This window comes from Adiantum capillus-veneris, chromosome 28 (assembly GCF_014529385.1).
Source record: "Adiantum capillus-veneris isolate H3 chromosome 28, ASM1452938v2, whole genome shotgun sequence".
In the NCBI taxonomy this organism is placed as follows: Eukaryota; Viridiplantae; Streptophyta; class Polypodiopsida; order Polypodiales; family Pteridaceae; genus Adiantum; species Adiantum capillus-veneris.
Genome location: NC_140958.1, coordinates 51,280,347 through 51,301,709, shown reverse-complemented (window position 1 = coordinate 51,301,709; position 21,363 = coordinate 51,280,347). Strand labels below are relative to the sequence as shown.

The 21,363-nt window shown below is 41.2% G+C and overlaps 1 protein-coding gene across 3 annotated transcripts in view; it reads left to right on the top strand.

The window, feature by feature from the left end:
• Nucleotides 1-16,413: 16,413 nt before the first annotated feature.
• Nucleotides 16,414-21,363, top strand: part of LOC147420443 (metal tolerance protein 4-like) — a 41,624-nt gene continuing 36,674 nt past the window's right edge. For 2 of the 3 annotated variants that reach the window (XM_086504307.1, XM_086504308.1), the window contains exon 1: nucleotides 16,414-16,969. In XM_086504307.1, coding sequence (XP_086360433.1) covers nucleotides 16,723-16,969 — 247 coding nt within the window. In that variant the 5' untranslated portion in view covers nucleotides 16,414-16,722. The remainder of the gene's footprint in view (nucleotides 16,970-21,363) is intronic. The other variant, XM_086504306.1, reaches the window with a different exon arrangement.

Genomic DNA, 21,363 nt, shown 5'->3' with positions numbered 1-21,363 from the left:
CAAAAAAAGATTACAATTATTCATGATCTAACACTATAAAATGAAAAGACCTATTAATATCTTAAATAAAAGAAGATTCCAATTGTTCATATGAAAAGGTAGGTCCAATCACACCTAGAAATAATAAAATTTCAAATGTCCCCATCACTCTCCTCTCTTCTAAAGATTCTATAAAAATCCAAAAAATAAAGTCAATTTTTTGTTTCTTTATTTTTTATGACACTTGATAAATTTCATAATAAAACCTTTCTATGTTATCAAGAAAGAAAAAAATTGTAGATTTTCACCATGAAACTATATCAAATTGAGGGAATGTGTTTGAATGAATGACAATCTTAGCTCTATAAGCTCATAATATTTTGATATGCACATTAAAACATATGCATTCATTGAAATGACTGAAATTGAAATAATCATTTCATACCATTATAGCTTGTTGACTAGGTTTTGAGCTTTACATTATAGCAGTACTAGAACCTTTTTATTTTTTGCAAAACTCACAATTGTGAGTGGATAGTATTAAGAACACCATAAATATACACCAACCTCGAGCTCAGACTGAGCCTTGAGGGTCAAAGGATTACAAGTTTTCTGCTCAACAGAGAAACCACAACTACTCCTAGGCTTTACTTATTACATCATCATGACATGTATTGTTCTAGACCAGTCCTCTGAGGCTTGTTTGCCTCCGATCATGTGGATCGTCACTTTGCTCTCTTGTATGATTTCACAAAGGCTTGCCACAACCAGATCCCCCTCAAACACGCAGCGGTTCCTTGCTTGCCAAATATGGTGAAAGAAGTAGTACCTGATTATTTGAGTGCAGACAAGAAGAGCAGGACTTCCCAACCTGTTACTACCAAAGAACAGATCAGTCTTGAAGAACTTAATTTTCCATGTCCTTTGAATCCACTTGCATATTTTCCCAGCCATGCCACTGATTGCCTGGCATCCCATGAAAAGGTGGGCTAGGTCTTCACTAGCTATTTTGCACCCCAAGCAACGATCAGACTGATTCCTCTTTCTTGTATCTTTACGCCTGTTTGGCAGAGTACCCCACATCACTTTCCACATAAATATCTTCATATATTGAGGCCACCTTGGCTTCCAGATGTTCTCCATGACTCCCTCCCACCGTTTTTCCGTCCAGTGCCTCTTCCATAATTTGTTGAGGGGGCTACACCAATTAGCCTCGTGCATTAATGCATGGTAAATGCCTTTAGAATGTGGTTTCCAAAAGAGGCTACTCCCGGGCCATCTCCAAGAGTCCCATTCAAAGTTGGATTCACAAATTGGCATCACCACCTTATCAAGCTCTTTCATCACCCTGTAGACTAGCAAGATCTCAAAGCCATTCAATTGAAATTGGATGGCTAAAGAGTCAACACTTTTCCAGCACTTCCTGTTGCCATCCCAGAATTGCTCTAGTCGAACGAGCCCCTTATTATTCACATTCCTGGCCATTTCTATCCAATAGGGGCTTTGCGGCGGTCCCAATATTTTAGAGAGCCAAGGGGACAAGTGCAAAATGGAGTTCTTAAAGTATCTGGTTGCTTCCCCCCATTCCAAAACCTCAGCTGCTCTTTTGCACTTCCTCACCAGTTCCCCTGAGAGTCCACCATATCTAAGAGAAGACCACTTCGGGGTGAGAAATTTGTCGTGCATCACAACCCCCTTCCACTTTCCCCCTTTCGATCCCAATTTTACTGCATCAAGCATTTCCTTGGTCATGATAGCCCAAGCTTGGTCCTGTTTAGCCAATGAGACCATAAATTTGGCTCAAAGGGCCTCAACATGGGATACAAGGTTAAGAATGCCGAGCCCTCCTTGGTCTACCAGGCAAGCAACTACCTCCCATCTAGCCCACTGCCATGGCCAGGAGGTTTTCGTGTCGTTCTTTCAAGGAAACCTTTTCACTGGTTTTAAGAATTCTTTCCAGTTACACTTAGCCATCTTGAGCACGGGCGTGAGGAAAGCAATATATGGGATCATAAAAGCATTAATCGCTCTAATCCGGCTTTGGAAGGGCAGGAGAACAAACTCCCGTCTTCTCATTTTTGAGCTTATTTCTCCAAGGACCCATTGAAATCTTTGTTTGTGGGTTACATCCACCCCTACGGGGGCTCCCAATTGTCTGAATAAACTCCCTTTTGAGATAAACTCTTTTGTCCAGACTGCAGGGTCAAAAGAGTCATTCTCCGACAGGGAGATAAGTCTTGACTTCTCTATATTACACTTGGATCCCGATGCCACGAAAAATGTTTGCACAATCTCTAGAGCTCTCATGACAACTTGAGGGCACGCCTTCAAGAATAGGAGCGAATCATATGCGAACATAGCTGGTCGTTGCCCGGTAATGCCAGATCTTGAATATATCCCCGCACAGCATTGGCTTCAAGCATCGTAATGAGAGGATGCGAGCCGATGGAGAAAAGCAAGGGGGGCAGGGGAAATCCTTGCTTAATAGACCTTTTAACCTCAAAAGAGCCTACAATTGTGTCATTAAACAGGAGCTCTGAATGGCTGCCAACACCTAGTGTGCGTATGAGGCGACAAAGGCGAGGCCCAAAGCCCAGAGCTCCCATGACTTCTTCTATATAGGACCATTCTATTCTATCATAGGCTTTATCAAGGTCCAGTTTGCAGCAAGATGCACTCTTGCTTGGAGAAGGATGCATACTCTATTACTACCATTGCTGCCAAGATATTGTCATATATAGATCTCCCTTTAATGAACCCGTGTTGATGGGGAGAGATGATTGACTCAGGAGGGGGGCAAGTCTGAGAGCTATCGCCTTGGCAATAATTTTGTATGCTACTGACATCATTATAATGGGACGCCAATGTTTAAGTTGAGAGCAGAAGATCTGTTTGGGGATAGGCTTGATAAGCCCTCTCTTAACACTTGCATCCAACGACTTTTCAAAAATAGCTTGATTGGCCATCCGTGTGAGAGGACCCTTGAGATCATCCCAAAATTCCCTGAAGAATCCAACCATCAGTCCATCCCAACTAGGGGACTTTTCATTGCCAAGAGCTTTTAGTGCCGCTGAGCATTCCTCCTCAAAGAAGGCCATTTCCATGCGGTTGGCTTCCTCCTAGGGAACCTTCTTTTCCACACTCCCAAGTAAAGATGCTCGGGCTTCTTCCACTTCCTGAGATTGGGTCTCTGGATGGCCGATAATCTGGCTGAGATAATTGAGCATCAGTCCAACCATCTCATCTTGGTTTTGAATTTTATTCCCTTTCTCATCATCGAGCACTTGCACGCGGCCTTGACTCTTCCTCACTTTCAGAGCCCAAAAAAAATGTGCTTGATTAGAAGGCTCTAGTTGAAGGAAATTTTCCCTAGAGAGCAATCTCGCCTTCTTGATTTCCTCCAACTGTTCATTGGCCAGGTGAGATTTAGCTTCAAGCCATCGCTTGTGCTCATCCTTGTTAGCCAGTCCGGCAGCCTTCCTAGAGCTAATTATGCTACCTCCTCTGTGAGATGTTTGATATGTGCCTCATTGGCTTTTTTAACCCGAAGTTTTGATAGCTTTTTGTACACTCCAAAAATATATATTCCAAGCACTAGGTTTATTCATCCCCTCATCTTTCTTGAGCTTTCCCAACGCTTTCTTGGTGATGCTTCTGAAGAGAAGGTCTTTGAACATGTGTGTCCCTGTAACCAGAAGCTTTTTCTCCCCTCTCGAGGATTGCCCCCCCCCCTATCTTTCTTGAGTTGTAAGTGTAATGGCATGTGATCGAAGAGGCTTTTTGTTGAGATTACCTTCATCTCTAACATCGATGAGATCCAGTCAGCTTGATGAGAGCAGTAGCATCTCTCCAGCCGAGAAGCAGTGCGGGCATACTGAAGGCTTGTGTAGGTGAATCCATGCATGTTGTTCCATGGGCCCACTTCCCACAAGTCAATAATAGCCCACTTCTTACATAAGCTCAGCCATTTAGACTTTTCTGAGCCAGCCAGTATACTAGCGGATCCTGTTCTATCCTTGCTTTTCTCGACCATATTGAAATCTCCAACCATCAGCCACTCCCCTTTGATCGGAGTATCCCTGAGCTGCATCCACAGTTAGCTCTATCCTTTGTGTTGCAAGGGCCGTAGACATTTACTATGGTGATAGGTTGATTGTCCCATCTAATTCTAACACCAAGGACTCTTCCGGAGGGGTGGTTTAGCACCATCTTTGGCTCCAAATCTTTGTCAGCAATGAACAAGACAGCACTGAAACCGTCATTTCCTTCCCCATAAAAGATAAGTTTTTTTCCTACAGCTTGTTTTCTCTTGCTACTATGAGCATCCAAATGGTGCTCTTGGATGGCCTAGCAATTGACTGCCTTCTCTTTCTTCACTTCTTCCCAGAAGAGAGTGCCCTTCTTCCGGGCCTTTAATCCCTTCACGTTCCAAGATTGAATAGAGAGAGTATCTATCATTGGGAAAGGGGGACAAATTCTTCTGCCTCTAGGAACTCTTCAACAGAGTTCCCATTCAGGTTGTCCTCTTACATTGGCTCCTTTTCTGTTGGAACCTGCATGGTATCCAACTTGGAAGTGAAAAGGTCCTCTTGATTCGTCTTCCCCAAAAATTTGAATAAGTTGTCATATAGGAAGGGAGGCTTTGGAAAATCCGGCGGGAGACCTTTGATTTGTCCCAATGCCCTAGCCTGCAGTTTGAATCATTTACATGAAATATGAGATATTTGTTGCCAGGCCTCATCTTTTGACCCAAGAGTTGGAGACATCACGATCTTCTGCATTACTATGGTGGCCGTTCTTTGCTGAGCGGTGGATGAAAAGCGATAGCTTTGGGTGGTCTTGCCCTTACCCCGGTTGCCATGATCTTGTTTCTCCACATCTTTAACCGAGTTGATTTTATTTTGACCACCCTCTGCCTTGCCAAGATTTTCAGTAGGCTTCTTTGTTGGATCTACTGTATTCGTTCCACCCTGTGGGGTAGCCTGTAATTCGCTTCTCTCCATCATCTGGTATGTAGGCTTTAGCACCTCAGCGGGACATGCCCTCACATAATGCCCGAATTTGTTGCATTTGAAGCAGGCCCCGAAGAAGGTGTTAAAGTTCAGAGGAATGATCTTTAGTCCTGCCCCAACATTCACCACCAAGTTCTTTGGCTGTGGCTTCCACATATCCCACCAAATACAGACCTTGTTTTTTGCTACACCCGAGGCTCTGGCAAATGGGTCAAAAAGTGGATCACCAAGCGAAGCTGGAGGTCCTTCAAGTTCTTCTTAAGCCATACGGGGAGGTTGAAAAACTCCACCCATAGTGGGCAAAGATCCTTGAATGCCTCATTAGATTCAAACAGAGGGTCCCAAGGGAGCACGCACACCGGCGCACAATTGAAGAACAGCGGGCTTTTTGCCAAAACCCTCTCAACCATTACACTTACGTTGAACTGAATTGACACAAATCCTTTTGCTATATATTAGGTGAACATTACTAAGCCGTGCTGATTCAGAACCAGTGGACTGCAGAGCCAATTACTGAGCTCAATTCTATTGGGAACTCTCCTCATAAACCCGAAGACCAGAGTGGAATTTGCAACATCTTCAAGTTGTCTTTTCACAATGGCAGGGGGAACAACCACCGTAACGACATCTTCCACCTCGACACGCTGCGGGAGCGCCTTCTTGAGTGCTTAGAAAGCTCTGTCTCCTTTGGCCACTTCAGCAGCATCCTCTTGCGTCGTCGAATCTTTGTGCGACCTTTTGTTCAATGATAGTGCAGAAAGGATTGTCGCTAGGTCTTTTTCCACCTGCTTCTTTCTTTGTTTCAGTTCCTCCTTACTCAGATTAATAAGGGAGCTTTGAACGCTATCATCGACGCCCGGTTTCACAAAGTCGCCTGTCGGATCGATAACATTCAGAGCGTCGGGCTGTTGTTTGCATGCCACCATTGCTTTGGCGTAGGACGACCTAGAGGAGCTCGCCATGGAGCGGTGAAAGGCGATAATACTCGCTTCCCACTAGATGGTGGTGAAAATCCTATCGGGATAAGTACAGGCTCAATATGCAAATGCGATTATTAACTAAAGGCTCAAAGTGCGATTATTAAAGAGATAATAATCACAATTTCGGGCTAACCCTGCAATAGCGAGCACTCACACGAAGCACAGAGCCGACCTAGGATCACATGCTAGGGGGCGAGAGTGGACGCACAGAGGCTCCTAGCCTGTAGAACTGGGTCACCACAGACTACATGCCTAGGGAATAAGTTGCACATGCAATGCTGCCGAGAGCAACAATGAGCCACAAAGGAGGACCCGGCTCAACCTCACCATCGCAAGATCATCTACAGACCATCTTAACCCTACCTTAGAATCGAAGCCATCGTTCGCTAAAGGTCTTCATCGTTCAGCACTACTAGAACCTTAATCACTACACAACATATGGAAAGCTTAAAGCATTTCTAAGCAACTTATTTTATCAAGCCCTTAATACTTCATTGACAGATTTTCTATAGAGCTAGAATTTAGAAAAGAAGAAGTGAGAATCCATCAATATATGACCCTCCTACATGTGCCTTCACATGTACCTTTTGAAATGAACAAGGTGGGTTCACTTTGGAATTCTAACTTTGAACAAGGTGAAGATTCAGTTTGGAATTCTAACTTTAAACAAGGTGAAAGTTCACTATAGCTTACATAATGCTATTAAGAGGAATTTAATAATAAGAGAGCCCTTTGTGAGAGAAAAAAAAACGAGAAAGTGACATTGGCATTTAAATTTTTTTCTATCACAATAGAGTATTATACTTTTTGGAAACAAATGTAACAATGAATTATGAGCTAAACAAGTGATAAAATCACAAGGCCTGCCTTCAATTAGGTATAGCAGAAAGAAAAAGTGTATTTAATCTTAAAAAAAGAAAACAATGTAGTCATAATATCTTCAAAATATTTATCACAATGCTAACGATTGAATGGGGACTATCTAAGATACAAATACTATATTTAAACTTCTATGTAAATACGAAGCATTATTATCAAACTAGATATGATAATCACCATGTTCATATCTATATCACATGTTATGAAAGAGCATGTCTCTTTTCGTGATTGTTGAATAAGTACTTAGTAAATCCATTTACTACCTTCTAAGCTTGAGATGTTTATATTTCAATATACAATCATAATTTTTAATAATATTTATAAACTATCTATGTTGGGTACATCGTCTTAGGTCTTAATACACCTCTATATCCATCCAATTTGTGATGTGGCCAATAGTAAACTTCCATGCACTAAACTTCCTTAACACTAGGTTGGTAATGGAACACTTTTATGTCCTGGGACACTTTTATGTCCTGTGAAGTGACCATTTTCCTTGAATTATGTCAAGAGTTTCAAAATGGATTTTGAGGTGCTATCTATCTAGAAAGTTGTCTCATGAGCTGAAAAAAACTCGACATTTTTTTGGAATATCAATTCCATCTTTAACATTGTCCTTGCACAACATTTCACAACCTAAACTGTGTGAAAAAACGGGTCCTGTTTTTGGCTTTTTTCAACTTTTTGCAACTATACCCACTCTAGAATTCATGTTTGTGAGGTCTATAATGCTAGAGAACTATCTTTAGTAGTCCTCAACATGTCCTGATGCTTCTAGGGAGAAATAAGTATTAAAGTTGTAAGTTATGACCAAATTACAAAAATTGTCCAATCCTGTTTTTTAGCCAATTTTAGCTCTTCTATGATTTTTTTGGTGGATTTCATGATATCCAAATTCATTTTTGATTTTCTATGTCGCATATTGTAACATAAAGCTAACATTCCTTGAGTTTTGGGGCACCTAATACCCTATTTTGCATAGTACACAACGATGGTTGATTTTTTCAATTATGGAAGAAAACGAAACATTCTAGTATATCAAGTAGAGATTTTTCAATATTGTTAGTTTCTTGTGACAACTACATGCATTTTGTAGGTAGTAACCATATCTAGTCATAAGGATCAAATTTGGCTAGATATTGAATAGTTTCTATGGGATTCTACAACTCATAATTTTCAATCCAGTTTTTTCATGTTTGTTGTATTTAACACTTCATCTTTGTCCCCAAGATTCCCCTTCGTAAGAGACGTATTATTATTTTGACATGCTCCATGGCTCCTTATGAACATAAAGAACAATAGGAAACTAAGAAAACATGCATATATTATTTGTATTGAACGTGGCTATAGAAACTTTGATGATAGGTTTGCAGAATGGTAAAAATTCAACTTTTTTGTACCTATTTATTTTGGAAAGACAAAAAATAGTGAGTGAGAAGCAATCATATGTTCTCATCACCAACCCATTGAAGTTAACTAGGGAATTTATCTCAAGTCCTACAAAAATCCCTAATCTTATTTTTATGCAACAAAACGTAAGAAATGACTGTTTTGATGAAAATTCACTGGTCCATCAACTTTGGAGGCTTGGTGTGACCAAAAGATGAGAAATTTTACAAGTTTCTTATTTTTTCCATGTTTAGTAGGCCTTGAACTATAACCTCATGAAAGGATTTTACAAAATGAGTGGATCTACTATGGTTTTGGAGGTTTTTTTCAAAACCCTGAAAGGACACTTTTATGTCCTGTTAGGTTACCAACCTAGTGTTAAACTACACAAGATTTTAACCCCATAAAGGTTTTGATTGCTCAAATTGTATACATTTGTGAGTATAGCAAGTATAGTACTCTAACCCCCATGCACTAAACTTTCTTAAATTGCACAAGATTTCAACCCCATCAAATGGTTGATTGCTCAAATTGTATACCTTTGTAAGTATAACAAGCAAAAAAAAACTCTTAACAAAGAAAGATCGTCGGCATTGATATTTTGCATCCGTAACTAGTCAAAGGAAGAAGCCACCCTTTCCAAGCCAATTCATGTAAGATTTCTAATCTTTGTACATTGTACGCCATTTTTTATATCCTTCATCTCTTTATTAAACAATGACCATTGAACTTAGTAAATAACACATCACTGAAAGATCCATCACATAAACATGCAACAAAATCCCCATTAACGAGTTTAAAAAGACACAAAAAAAAACAAACATTTAGATGTAAATTGATGTTAGGAAGTTGAGGTTTTCATAGCTTATAGGAAAATATTAGCAAATTTGAAACCTTATGTGCTACATAGTACCACCAACACAATAAGAACATTGGAGTTCCATCCTAACTTTAGGAGAGACAATGTAGGACACACATTCTTTATAAATACTAAGTATATATGGATAAGCACATGTAAGTATGTGTTTAAGGCCAAAACAACCAAAAAAGACATATTGAGCACTATGTTTTCACTCTACAAATTATAAAACTTGCACAAACAAAACAACAAATTCGACACGATGATAGAACTTTTGCTTCTTGAAACACCCAATAAACTAAGTGTGTAGAAAAGACTGAAGCTAAGTGTGTAACTGTTTCCTATCCTTTACAAACAATTCCATAACTCACTAAGCAATCCTTCAAATTTCCACAACCTTGCCTACATAAAAGACTTGAAGTTGAGTGTGTAGTTATTGTTTCATGTCCTGCATTATAGCCCTCTTGTAAGGATGGGCAAGAGAGAAGTAGAGTCTCTCTCTACTTTACAAAAGCACCAGAGAGAGAGAGAGAGAGAGAGAGAGAGAGAGAGAAGAAGAAGAAGAAGAAGAAGAATATAATTTTAATGTCATAGGAAACTATCCCAAGAGACCTGAGAGAGAGAGAGAGAGAGAGAGAGAGAGAGAGAGAGAGAGAGAGAGAGAGTGAGAGTGAGAGAGCGAGTCTAGACATTCACGCATTTCCTACAGCTTGAGTGTATTTGCCTCCACGAAACAGGAGAGAACTAGGATTCTGGGAAAGATTGAGAGAGAGAGAGAGAGAGAGAGAGAGAGAGAGAGAGAGCATCTTGTTTGACTCATGCCAAGGTGATGGGCCAATGGCGACGATGCACATTTGCCTCTCGCCTCTCCACTTCTCTTGCCAACTCACCAACTAATTGAGAGAGTGTGATAGGGCTAGCCAAGGTTAATTACCAAAGGGGAACACCAAGCATCCACTTGGAGGACACCCATTTAGCGGGAAGGCCAAAATGTACAAGATGACAAATTAGAGACATGGGGGCTTAATAAAAGGCCAAAACCAAGGCCAAGTTCAAATTTTAAAGACACAAGACTCTCTCCTTGTAGGGTGATTTATTCCAACCGCATGTCGGAATGGTCTTGCGGAGAGGCTATCAACTTGTAGGTTGCATGTGAAAAAAACTGGTTATGTGTCCTTGTCGCCATGGGCAATCAAATTCAAAACCACTAGCTCTACATAGTCGACATCTCCCCATTAACTTAACACCATGGTTGGAAATCTACTTAGTTGTCATGTTTGCCTTTGATGCCTTTATCACAACACCTCAAACCATCCACCTATTGAACCACTTGTAGCCTTAATGTACTGAGCAATCACCCAAACTAAACTATGGGGGAAAATGAGAGGCTGAAGAGGAAAGTCAAACTGGATGTGTATTGACGTTCAACAAGCCCTAGAAAGAAAATATTTTCAATTTTTCTTCTACATGGGAATCATTATATTGGGATGCACATGAACAAGGCTCAATCTTGAGCTCGAGCCACAAATGTTTTAGTATTATGAGTTTATGACTTAAATTTTTTTTAGGTAGCTTGTACCTCAAACAGTAACAAAGTTAAACATCAAGTTTCACTTTGGCTACACATAACCATAGCAAGTACTACAATCAAAACCTGACTTGAAGTTATAAATTCTCCACATCATTATAATCAAAACTAGTTTAGTCATGGCTCAATATTGGGTATCATTGTAACTTTACAAGGGTTTCTCTTAGCTTGTATGTGACCCCAAAGTTCTAGTTACACTTGGGCTACACATCATCATGGCTTGCAATATGGTTGGCTAGGAGTTTCACAGCCCCCTACTTCAATAGCCCTGCCATCACCGTCGCCAACAACACTGAACAATCACTAATTATAGCTTGCTTCCACGGTCGTGCTCACATCAGAATCAGCCCTGCTATATTGTAGTTCATACCTAAGAAATGCCCACATGCAGCTTTGACATGGGCTGGAGTTTTCCACTGCGCAGGTCAACAACATTCACAAGAGGTCTGTGCAATCACCTAGTTCGTTGGCACGTACTCGAGGCAACCACAATCTTTAGTTTTGTAACTATTAATTGACAACCCTTGGATCTAACCAATCATCCTCACTGATTCCTCGGTCATCTTCATAGAATGTGCCATCAACACCGAGATGATTAAGTGGTGCAAGCCTCTCTAATTTCCTCCCTCCCTCCCTTAAGTATCGTGTCACCATTTGATCCCCGATCATCAATTCATTCTTCTGCTGCAACAATCCTCATTGAGATATTGCTCTCCTCCAATAGCCCAATGTTACTATAATTTCGGTTTTCCTCTTCTCATGCCACAAAGTATTGAGTTGAAAGGATCCCACGAATGGAATGATTTAAATTGATATCATAGCATCCTAGATATTCTAATTGTACATACTACATCCCTGCACACATATTTCAAGAGGAGACCCTTCACCAAGCAGCTCATGAGCAACCCGGTTGCACGACCTCTGCTATGTTTTGATGGAGTCTAGGGTTGCCCCCTAAGACCATCTTGATTAAGATCCTGTAGCCTTAGCTGCTCCATCAACCCGAGCTAGACGGCTAGTTGCAAGAAGTCGTAGTCACCCACGAAAATAACATTGAGGAGGGTGCTATGTGCCTAGAGCTGGGAGGGAGTAAAGGCATTCTAGTGTTCATGATTGGTAAGATCATACAAACGCAGAAACGTCCAAGCATAGAAGTGTGTCCTCCAAAGTTCATCCACTCCTTCTGAAAACGTAGGTCAGAAGCAGCTTTTGAGAGAGAGAGAGAGAGAGAGAGAAAGAGAGGGATGAGCACCATGCCCTAGGGCTGCACAGAGAAAGAGCAGAAGGCGGAAGTCCTTACTCTTGACTGTGTGTGTGTGTGTGTGTGTGAGAGAGAGAGAGAGAGAAGAGAGAGAAGAGAAAGACGATAATATTCTAGTGCATTGTATGTTAGAAATTGATTCATGACGTCTGAAAACTTAAGTCGAGGCTTGGAAGCAGCTTTCGAGCGAGGGGGAGCACCATGCCCTGGGCTGCACAAAAAGAGTAGAAGTCCGAAGTCCTTGTGTGGAGACTCGCGAGAGAGAGAGAGCGCGCGCGTGCGCGAAAAGAGAGGCAATAATAGTTTTGTAGATCGTTTCTCATGACGAGTCATGAGAGCCGTCACTTACCCTCCACTTACTAATTCCCAATGTCCCACCACTTTCAACTAAAGTAAGCATGTATCCATCGATTTTCTCAAAAGTTTAATAAGCAATATTTTTGAAAATTGCTACTCTGGATTCACTTGAAGCACTTGAAGCTCTTAGATACGTCTCTTTCACCCAATCAAAAATTGTCTTTTTAAAAAATAATCTTTTTTTAAAATTAAAAATAAATGAACATTCACTTCATATTTTAAAACTCAAGACATGTTCCATCATTAAACTTGCACACTGTTCATTTAAATGAGTGCCCACTATCTTATTTCAACCAATCAGCATTTTGGTTTATCAAAAATGCTTGAAAATGCAACACAACCTTTTTTTTTCTATTTTAGCCAGCAAAAAAAGAAGGCATCTCTATAGCCTTTGCCCTTTGGACAGGCCAAAAAACACAACCAAACGTTGAGGCCTTTGCCACTTGCAAGCCAATAAATAAGTAGAAAATTCATGAGGCTTGTCACTAACTACATTTTAAGGGGTGGGTGTAGTAAGATGTAAAATTTGAAAGGCAAACTATTTCAAAATGTTTAGCTTATTTTTGGCTATGTGTTCTATAGATTCATAGGTTGGTTGTCAAAGGAGCTAGCGTGGTTGATTGAGCATTCATCTTTTGTGACTTGGGTCATGGATTTGAATGTGGTCGTGCTTACTAGGATAACATTCATGAACGTGCTTTTTGAGTGGGAATACTCACTCTGTTACCCAAAAAAAAAAAAAAGATTCATAGGTTTGTCAAGTTCTATTTAGCAAATAGTGTTGCCTATCTTTTTTGAGATATCAACCAAATTTAGAGAATCAACCCATGATTCCCAATCATCTCTTTCTTAACCATTGATGACTTGACCTAGACTGTTCCATCTGTCCCCTATATTAACTACCAAGTTAAAGAATCTATGCACACCATTGTGTCTAGATTGATGCACGCCATCGTCTGCAACATCCATTTGTCTTCATGTGTACCTACTATCTCCCTCCCTCTCTTTCTCTACGCACCCTAGTCCTACCTGCACCTCTCATCAGCCTTCCTCTGTCCCTAAGTCTCTCCTGCAAGGACGTCAACAATGACGATTATCACACAAAATGTCATTTGATCAGCGATCAGCCCTACATTGCACTACTCAACAAAGCAAAAAAAAACACACAATGGGTTAGGGTCACTGCTTCTTATGATATAGGAGCACTTGGCTGCACTTGGGATTTCTCTTTGTCTTTCTTTTGGGATCTCTATGTAGTAATACCATTGCGAGGAAAAAAATCTCTATGTCTCTCCAGGTTTCTCCTAACGCCCCCCCCCCCCTTTCTCTCTCTCTCTCTCTCTCTCTCCTTTTCCTACACGTGCCACCTCCCCTTTTTTATTCTCAAAGCTATCTCAACATTTGAGTAGATTCCCTTTGATGAAGTACCTCAAAAAGATTGATCACATCCGTTAAGGTTTTTAAATGAAATGACCCTTTTATCGACTAAAGAATCAATGCTTCACATGCACAAGTCACATGCATGCCTAGCTCTCTTTGTCAGTGTTCAATAAGCCAAAAAGAATTCTTTTAAGTGTGACACAATTTAATCCCTATACTATAAGGAATCTTGATTACAATCGTCAACCTAACAAGCTCACAACCACTCTTTACCAGGATATCTCGTAGTAAAGGCCGATAGGTGGGCTAGGCTAGCTACTCGAAGCAACACATTCGGCAACTTAGATGCCCTCCACACAAGAGGGGGTGATTGGTAAGAAGTGATGGATTTGACAATTCACATGATACCTCTCACACTTATCCAAGGAAGGGGTGATGGGGGAGATGTACCTGCACCCTAAAAGGGTGAAAAATCTATACTATTATAAAAGGGGGAGGGTTCCGCCCCCCTGGCACAATCTCTTTCAACCGGCTTGTGTTCCTTGTAGCTCCAATGAATGACGTGCAAAACGAAAAAGGTGGTAGAGAGAGAGAGAGAGAGAGAGAGAGAGAGAGAGAGAGGCGGCCGAAGGTTGTCGGCCATACTAGTTCCAATAGTGGAGGGAAGAGAGGGGTGAGTACTTCCCACACGCAAGAGGCTAATCCATTATTTGAAAGATATTACCCCCTCTTCCTCACATGTGAGGAAAGGGATAATTTGTTATTTGATTTGGGGGGGGGGGGACACGAAAATTTAATGAGGCCAAGCGGTGGGTCAACGGTGGGGGGCCGTGTGCACGAATCTCAAGGAGGTTTAAGGGCTCAAAAAAATGAGCGTCAAGTGTTGCGCACGGGATTTGAACTACGATGGGCGCCATATAAGGCTTGTTGCCTATCCAAGACTCCAATGCGTACATGTTGACCATGATACCAAACATATGCATAATAAGTAAACCCGAAGAGGTTCCTTGCTTGTCCAAGTTTATTTTTTCATGTCCTAGTTTGCTATGGGTCATCCTACGGTTGCACGTGTCCCGATCTACGTGTCCTAGTTCCCCTGTCGTAGAGCCCACCGCTTGAGCTTACTTAGATTGGCCGTGCCCTTTAGTTTTTTTTTTTGGGGGGGGGGGGGGGGATGGTTTGGAAAGAGCTATGCACCCCAAGGAGGTGCAATTAGCCTCAATGAGTCCCTTAACCCCTAAATAAGCAATGATGTGGTTTGGAAATCCTCAATAAGAAAAGATCTTGTCATAAGCACGTTGAAGTTGAAATTCATGTCTTCACCCCTAAAAAGAATGAATCAAAGCATTTTAAATTCTTCTATCTCACAACATTGAGACCTTTCCTTTATATAAAAAATATAAAGATAGCCTTTCTTCAATGTCACATCCTAATGCATATCTCTCAAGGATTTTTTTCCTTCTCTCGCTTCCCTCCCAAGTTGCAGTGTTCGGGAAAAGTGTGCCTCAATTTAGCCTTGAGCCGATTGAGAAATCAAAACAATCGATTGAAGGAAAGAGGAGAGAAGGAGAAAATTTGCTTGATTTTTTTTAAAAATTAGAGTTAAATTACAATAAATTTTGATAATTTTTAAAGATTTCCTCTTTGAATCTACCCTAAAGGGGATTTTGTATACGTTTGCAAAATTGGTCACTACTCCCAACCCGCAAGACTTGTAGCTCCTTATCCTCACCTTGCATAGACACAAAATGCAAGGGAGTAGTAAATGGGGAGCCCCCTTAGTGGTATTGTTTGTAAATCATGGTAAGGGAGTCCAAGGGGGTAAGGAGTAACAATAGGACTATCTTGTCCATTTCAAAAATTATTATTCACTTGGAACTTTACCCTTCCCAATAGCAATTTTAAATTCTTAGTGTTCAGCAAGTTTTTTTAACAAAAATTAAAAAAAGAAAAGAGTAAAGTAGAAATGATTTTTGCGTTGTAGCATGGTAAATAGCGAAAATTCTATCAAGAGTTGTTCAAATTTTGGTCCTAAATTTTAAAATTTCTAGTTTCAACAGAGTCTAAAGAGATTCTCTTTAAAGTGGCATTTTTAAGAGTGTTGGATCTCTCTCTCTCTCTCTCTCTCTCTCTCTCCACATTCAAAATTGGTAGAGCTCCCTCTCTTTCTCACTCTCTCTCTCTCTCTCTCTCTCTCTCTCACACACACACACACACACACACACACACACACACATTCTTGCATGTTATGACGATTTGCAATAGAAGGGTCTACCTTGTTGGGAGTCTGTTGTTGTGTAGGAGTGCAACTTGCATGCGAGGTTGCATAGGCAACTACAGGGAGTTGGGGTTTGCTCTTGGAAGGGCATGGGCCTGTTCTGCACATGTCAATGCGAAGGCAACTTAGTCGGTGGCCGAGCGTGCATGTTAGGGAGGAGTGGGATAGATCAATGTATAGGCCCTATAGGCTTACCTTACTAGGTGTAGATTAAAGGAGGAATCTTTTTAAAAAAAATATTGTTCTTTTCTAGATCGAGCGAGAATAATGCATGGCAATGTGGTTTCCTAGGACCATTGGAAATTGGCAGTCCAGATTTGTATACCGAGTGGAACACAACGGACCTTGATGGAGACAAACGAACCTTAAAGAGGTCAAACGAAGTAAATAAGTACTTTGCTAGTAGCAACGGAAGGTCACCTTTCAAGGCTTTGGGAATATGCCATTGAGCCGCCAAGGCCCAAGGTAAACCCACATTTCGCGTGAGCTTGCCAATTAGTTCTCCGCTCACACGCACACAGAGAGAGAGAGAGAGAGAGAGAGAGAGAGAGAGAGCCACATATTACATTGCAGAGCTAGCAGATTGTGCAATGTCGAGGGCGCCATATTGCATGTGCCCACAGCGCAACTGATAGATAAAAGCGGCAGAGCTTGCTTTGTATTGCACCCATTGCAACGCGCGCACACTACACACACACACACACACACACACACAGAGAGAGAGAGAGAGAGAGAGAGAGAGAGAGAGAGAGAGAGAGAGATGGAACACCATGTCGACATTATAACTCCTCTGCTAGACGACCACCACGAAAACAACCATCCCGACTCAGCAGAAACACAGGACGGCTTAGGGCAACCCGCCAGCATGCGGCATACGAGCTCCGAGTTTTCAAACGATGACCGCCTCCACCTCCAGAAGCTCTCTGGCCGTTGGCAATTCAAGCTTCAAAGAAATTTTGGAAAGTGGATCGACATTTTTGATGAGTCTCAGGAATTTCTCTCTCCAGGTTGGCTTACTGGTTCTCCAGTCTACATGCATGTCAGGATGCACATGCTCTAATCTATACATTGTAAAGGAGAAATGATACATACATCGTTCAGGAAAACATAGATGTGCATGCACCAGCTACATCACTCAGCACGCATGTTAATGCATCTATGCACATATTTGATAGGCTCACCTTTTTTGCTTTTCTGTCATCAAGTATTCTCACCTGGTCATGGGCTGCTCCTCAATCCTTAAGGAGGGATTACTATTATTATTGCGGCCTCATACGTTCTCCCATATGTTGCATAGATTTTATCTACATAATGCAAAATTTGAAAGTTTTAATTCATGATGTGTGTATCAAAGCAACCATCTGTTATTCTATTCTTTTTGTGTGTGCGTATGTATTCATCATGTTGCTCTAATCATGCAGTACCTTTCAAGCATCAATAATTGCTATGAATATGGTTTGTTAAACTTGTGGAAAAAATGCTTCAAGTGCAAAGCCTTGAGGGTTACTTTCCTCTAGTCGTCACTCAAGTATACATAGCTTTTGGACTTTACCTAGTACTTCTAAATGTGTCTCCTTCTAATGGTCATTGGTTGTTATTGCTCAAAGCCAAAGAACCTTGTCTCTTAAAGTGTTGGGTCTCAATTCTCCATATGCACGTTTTGGTCAAATAAATTTTGCTAGTTTACTGAATTTCCAGAAATTTGATATGGTTTCTTCATTGCTGCCTCTTGAGGTACCGTTGAAACATGTACGTGAAGCTATAATTTGAGCAAAATGTAGTGTTCTAAGTTTTTGAAGGATAGTTTTGTGCGAGGTACTTGTCACAAATTGCGGCTTATTCATAGTGATGTTTGTGGTCCAGTGTATACTTTTATCTTTTGGGAACCTTTGTACTTAGTTACTTCATTGATGGTTATACTGGACATGTATCCGTTTAAGGCAAAGTCTGAAGTGTTTATGTGCTTAAGGCAGCTTTTTCTTATGGCTGAAAATGTGTTTGATTGTATAGTGGCTTGGTTTTGATTTTTTTTGATTTTTTTTTTTGGGGGGGGGGGGGGGGGGGGGGGTTGTTGTCACAAACTGGAACGCATATGAATATCAGTAAGTTCAAAAAATTGAACCAATCTAAGATAAAAGGGATAGGGAAAGAAGACATCAGCATGTCAATGCAATTTGTGGGGGCTATCCACGTCATTAGGTCCGTACCGTTCTGGCACGTCATCAGTTTGTGACATACCCCCTCTTGAAAGAATTGTATTCGCCCTCGATTACGCCTGCAAAATCAGACATAAGCCATAAACTAGTTCAGCAAACATTGACTCTAAGTACGAATGCACTAGACGCCACAAATCTAGCATTTGCACAAAGACGACAATCACTGCACATTCACATCACATTCAAATCATATCACACAGAATCCATCCAGATCTAGGACCATGATTCTTGGCAACATATTTAGCAATTGCAAATAGATCTACACCGGACCTCACTGATGCCAGATTAACTAATCCTTATTGCGATCAAGCCCATAGATTTCTCAAGACCGAAATGATGCAATCATTTTATCTTTCAATCTTGCACTTAAACACCATCACGTGAGTGAGTTCTCAAAATCAGATTCATTTCTGGTAATTCCAGTTCATCAATCATACACTTAGGTCATACTCAACAGAGTGTTTTAATCATTCAGTCTAGTAATCTTTTCTGTGTGTAGCCATCTCATCCCTCGGGAACTCTTGATGCGCTCACCACAATATCATTCATCACCATTCAAAATTAATGATTCTTATCTCGAATCGAGATCGGGTTCATTCTGGAGCTGTCATTGCTCCCAGTTGCGTTCATCATCATCAATTTCACGTGTTATCTGCACACAAATAGCAAGTTCAAACATTAATTTCAATAAATTAAAGTCATCTTCGGGAACTTCCCATTTCAAAGTGTTTCACGATTCTTCTTGTGATCAGGCTCATCCTGGATCTGCCATTGCTCTCGATTGTATTTAGATGCAAATTCGTCATCATCTCATTCTCGGTTTTATCTGATGTTTGTACACAAATGACAAGATCTTCCAAAAACATTAATTCCACACGTGCTCGAAGATTCTTTAATAGAATTTCTAGTGAACTTTGGAAGTGCCAAAGTGCTTTGTCTCCTCTTTAGTAGGACCGGTATGCTTTGAGAAAAACACACGCCTGAAGCTCTGATACCACTGTAACAGACCTGGACACGCCAAGTCGGAAAATCTGACAGGACACACGAGAGAATCACTTAAAATCCTTCACAAACTTTTTCACACTTCAAAATTAGAGTCGACATGGCCCGGTGTAGTTCCGTGCCCAGAGGTATTGGCCCAAAGTCTAGCTATTAATGCTTGAGCAAAGTACAGTTGCCCATGAGTCCTCTCTACTCGAAGGCTCGTCATCACTTCTGAGTTAGAGAGTGGCCCGAGGTCTTATTTAAAGGCCCTTGGCCATGGAAAAGCGATTACATGAAAAGCTTTCAACTCAAAAGTAGTCTCCCCCAAAAAGCTGACGCTGGTTTTCAGCTAGTGAAATTACGGAAACCTGTACGTTGCCACATCAGCACAACCCGCGCAAATCCCAACCGTCCATACAACCTGTCAACACAATTCACGACGATCCGTACAGCCAACCCACCAGTCATCCCTTTTTAATTTTTAATGTCCACAGGGCCCAATCGGACGAGACCAATAAGTTGGAACAATTTATTACTTTGGGTCTAGTCCCTTTCTAGCATGCCACATCGTCAGTTTGTGACATACCCCCCTCTTGAAAGAATTGTAATCACCCTTTGATTACACCTGCAAAAATAGATAGAGGCCATAAACGATTTCAGTAGAGACTGACTCTAAGTACCAACGCACTAGACAACACAAATCTAGCACTTGCAACACTGATTTCCGCGTTTTGCGTTGACAGGTGCTGACGTGGTAGGCTGTACGGATTTTTGGAAATTACGTTGACTGCTTTTGGGAGTCCCCAGCGCTATCTTTTGAGAGCAGATGCCTTTGGGTTTAGTGCTTTTGAACTGAATGCTTTTGGGGCTCTGCTTTTGGGCATCTCTTGTACTCTTTATAAGAGCCCTTGGGGCTTCACTCTGAGAGCATCTAGACGCAGAGTCTGAGAATAGAGGTCCTTTGGGAGTTGTACTTGGAAATGATTAATGATAAAGACATATTGAAAGGTGCACCAGACTTTGGGGCCAATACCTCTGGGCATGGCCGGGCCATCTCGACTCTAATTTTGAAGTGTGGAAAAGTTTGTGAAATATTTTAAGTGATTCTCTTGTGTGTCGTGTCAGATTTCCGACTTGGGGTGTCCAGGTCTGTTACACCCCAAGTCAGGAGAATGTTTTTTGTCGGCTACAATTCTTTTTTCGAAGAATATCGACATTATGATCCAGACAAGAAGCATATTGTACTTAGCCGTGATGTCATCGTCAACAAGTTTCTTTCTTCAAAGGGTGCTTCCGCTCTTAAGTTTTCCACGATGAACCCATATTTACTGATACTTGGAGACTCAGATTATGATTTGCCTCTTATGAACCCTCTTTTCCAACTCTTGTCTCTTAGGCTACGGAGGGGGATGCACTCGTTGCTGATGATCAAAATGACAATGGTTCGCACCATAGTGCAGAGATAGTGCCAAATATAATAGTAGCTCCTTCCCTGGGGAGCAAGTCGGATGCAATGTAGACTAAGATTCCTCCCAGAAAAGCATCTCCTTTTCCTTGAAAGCACTTAAAAATATTCTTCTTTTTAGAAAGAGCTTCTCAGAACCCATCTGTCAGGTGCAACAGAATTGAATAGTGAAGATCTAGTTTTACACCTCCACAAAATCCTTTCGTTCCTTGCGTTAATGATTCCTTTTTGCTTGAATGATGGTTCCTTTTACTTTCCCCTGAAGAGAGAGTGAGAGATGTGTAAAGGGAGAGAGAAAGAGAGATAAGAGAAGCCATGACAAGCGAAGAGAGAAGTAAGCAGGCGGAACTAAAGCCCCCAGAGTTGGGGAAATTTTTCTCTTTGCAGGAAGTTGACGAGACTTGGGATTCTTTGAGAAGGCGACAAGAGCATGATGCTCAAGAACCTTGAGAATCCTTGGAGCGGAATGCTCGAGATCCTTCAAAAACTAGAAAAAACCCATGAATATCCAGTCCATATCCATTGCCAAGAAATCTTGTCATTTCGTGAAGGATATGAAGAAGGTCTCTAGACCTGAGGACATTGCAGTCAAGTTGTTTACTTTTGACGGAAGGGAAGATGTCTTGAAAGCTACTACTCTCATTTGACAATTTGAAGTTGCCTTTGCAAACGGCAATTTCTTAGAAGTGTCGAAGATGATGCATGTGACCAAGCATCACAAGGGGATTGCAAGTTC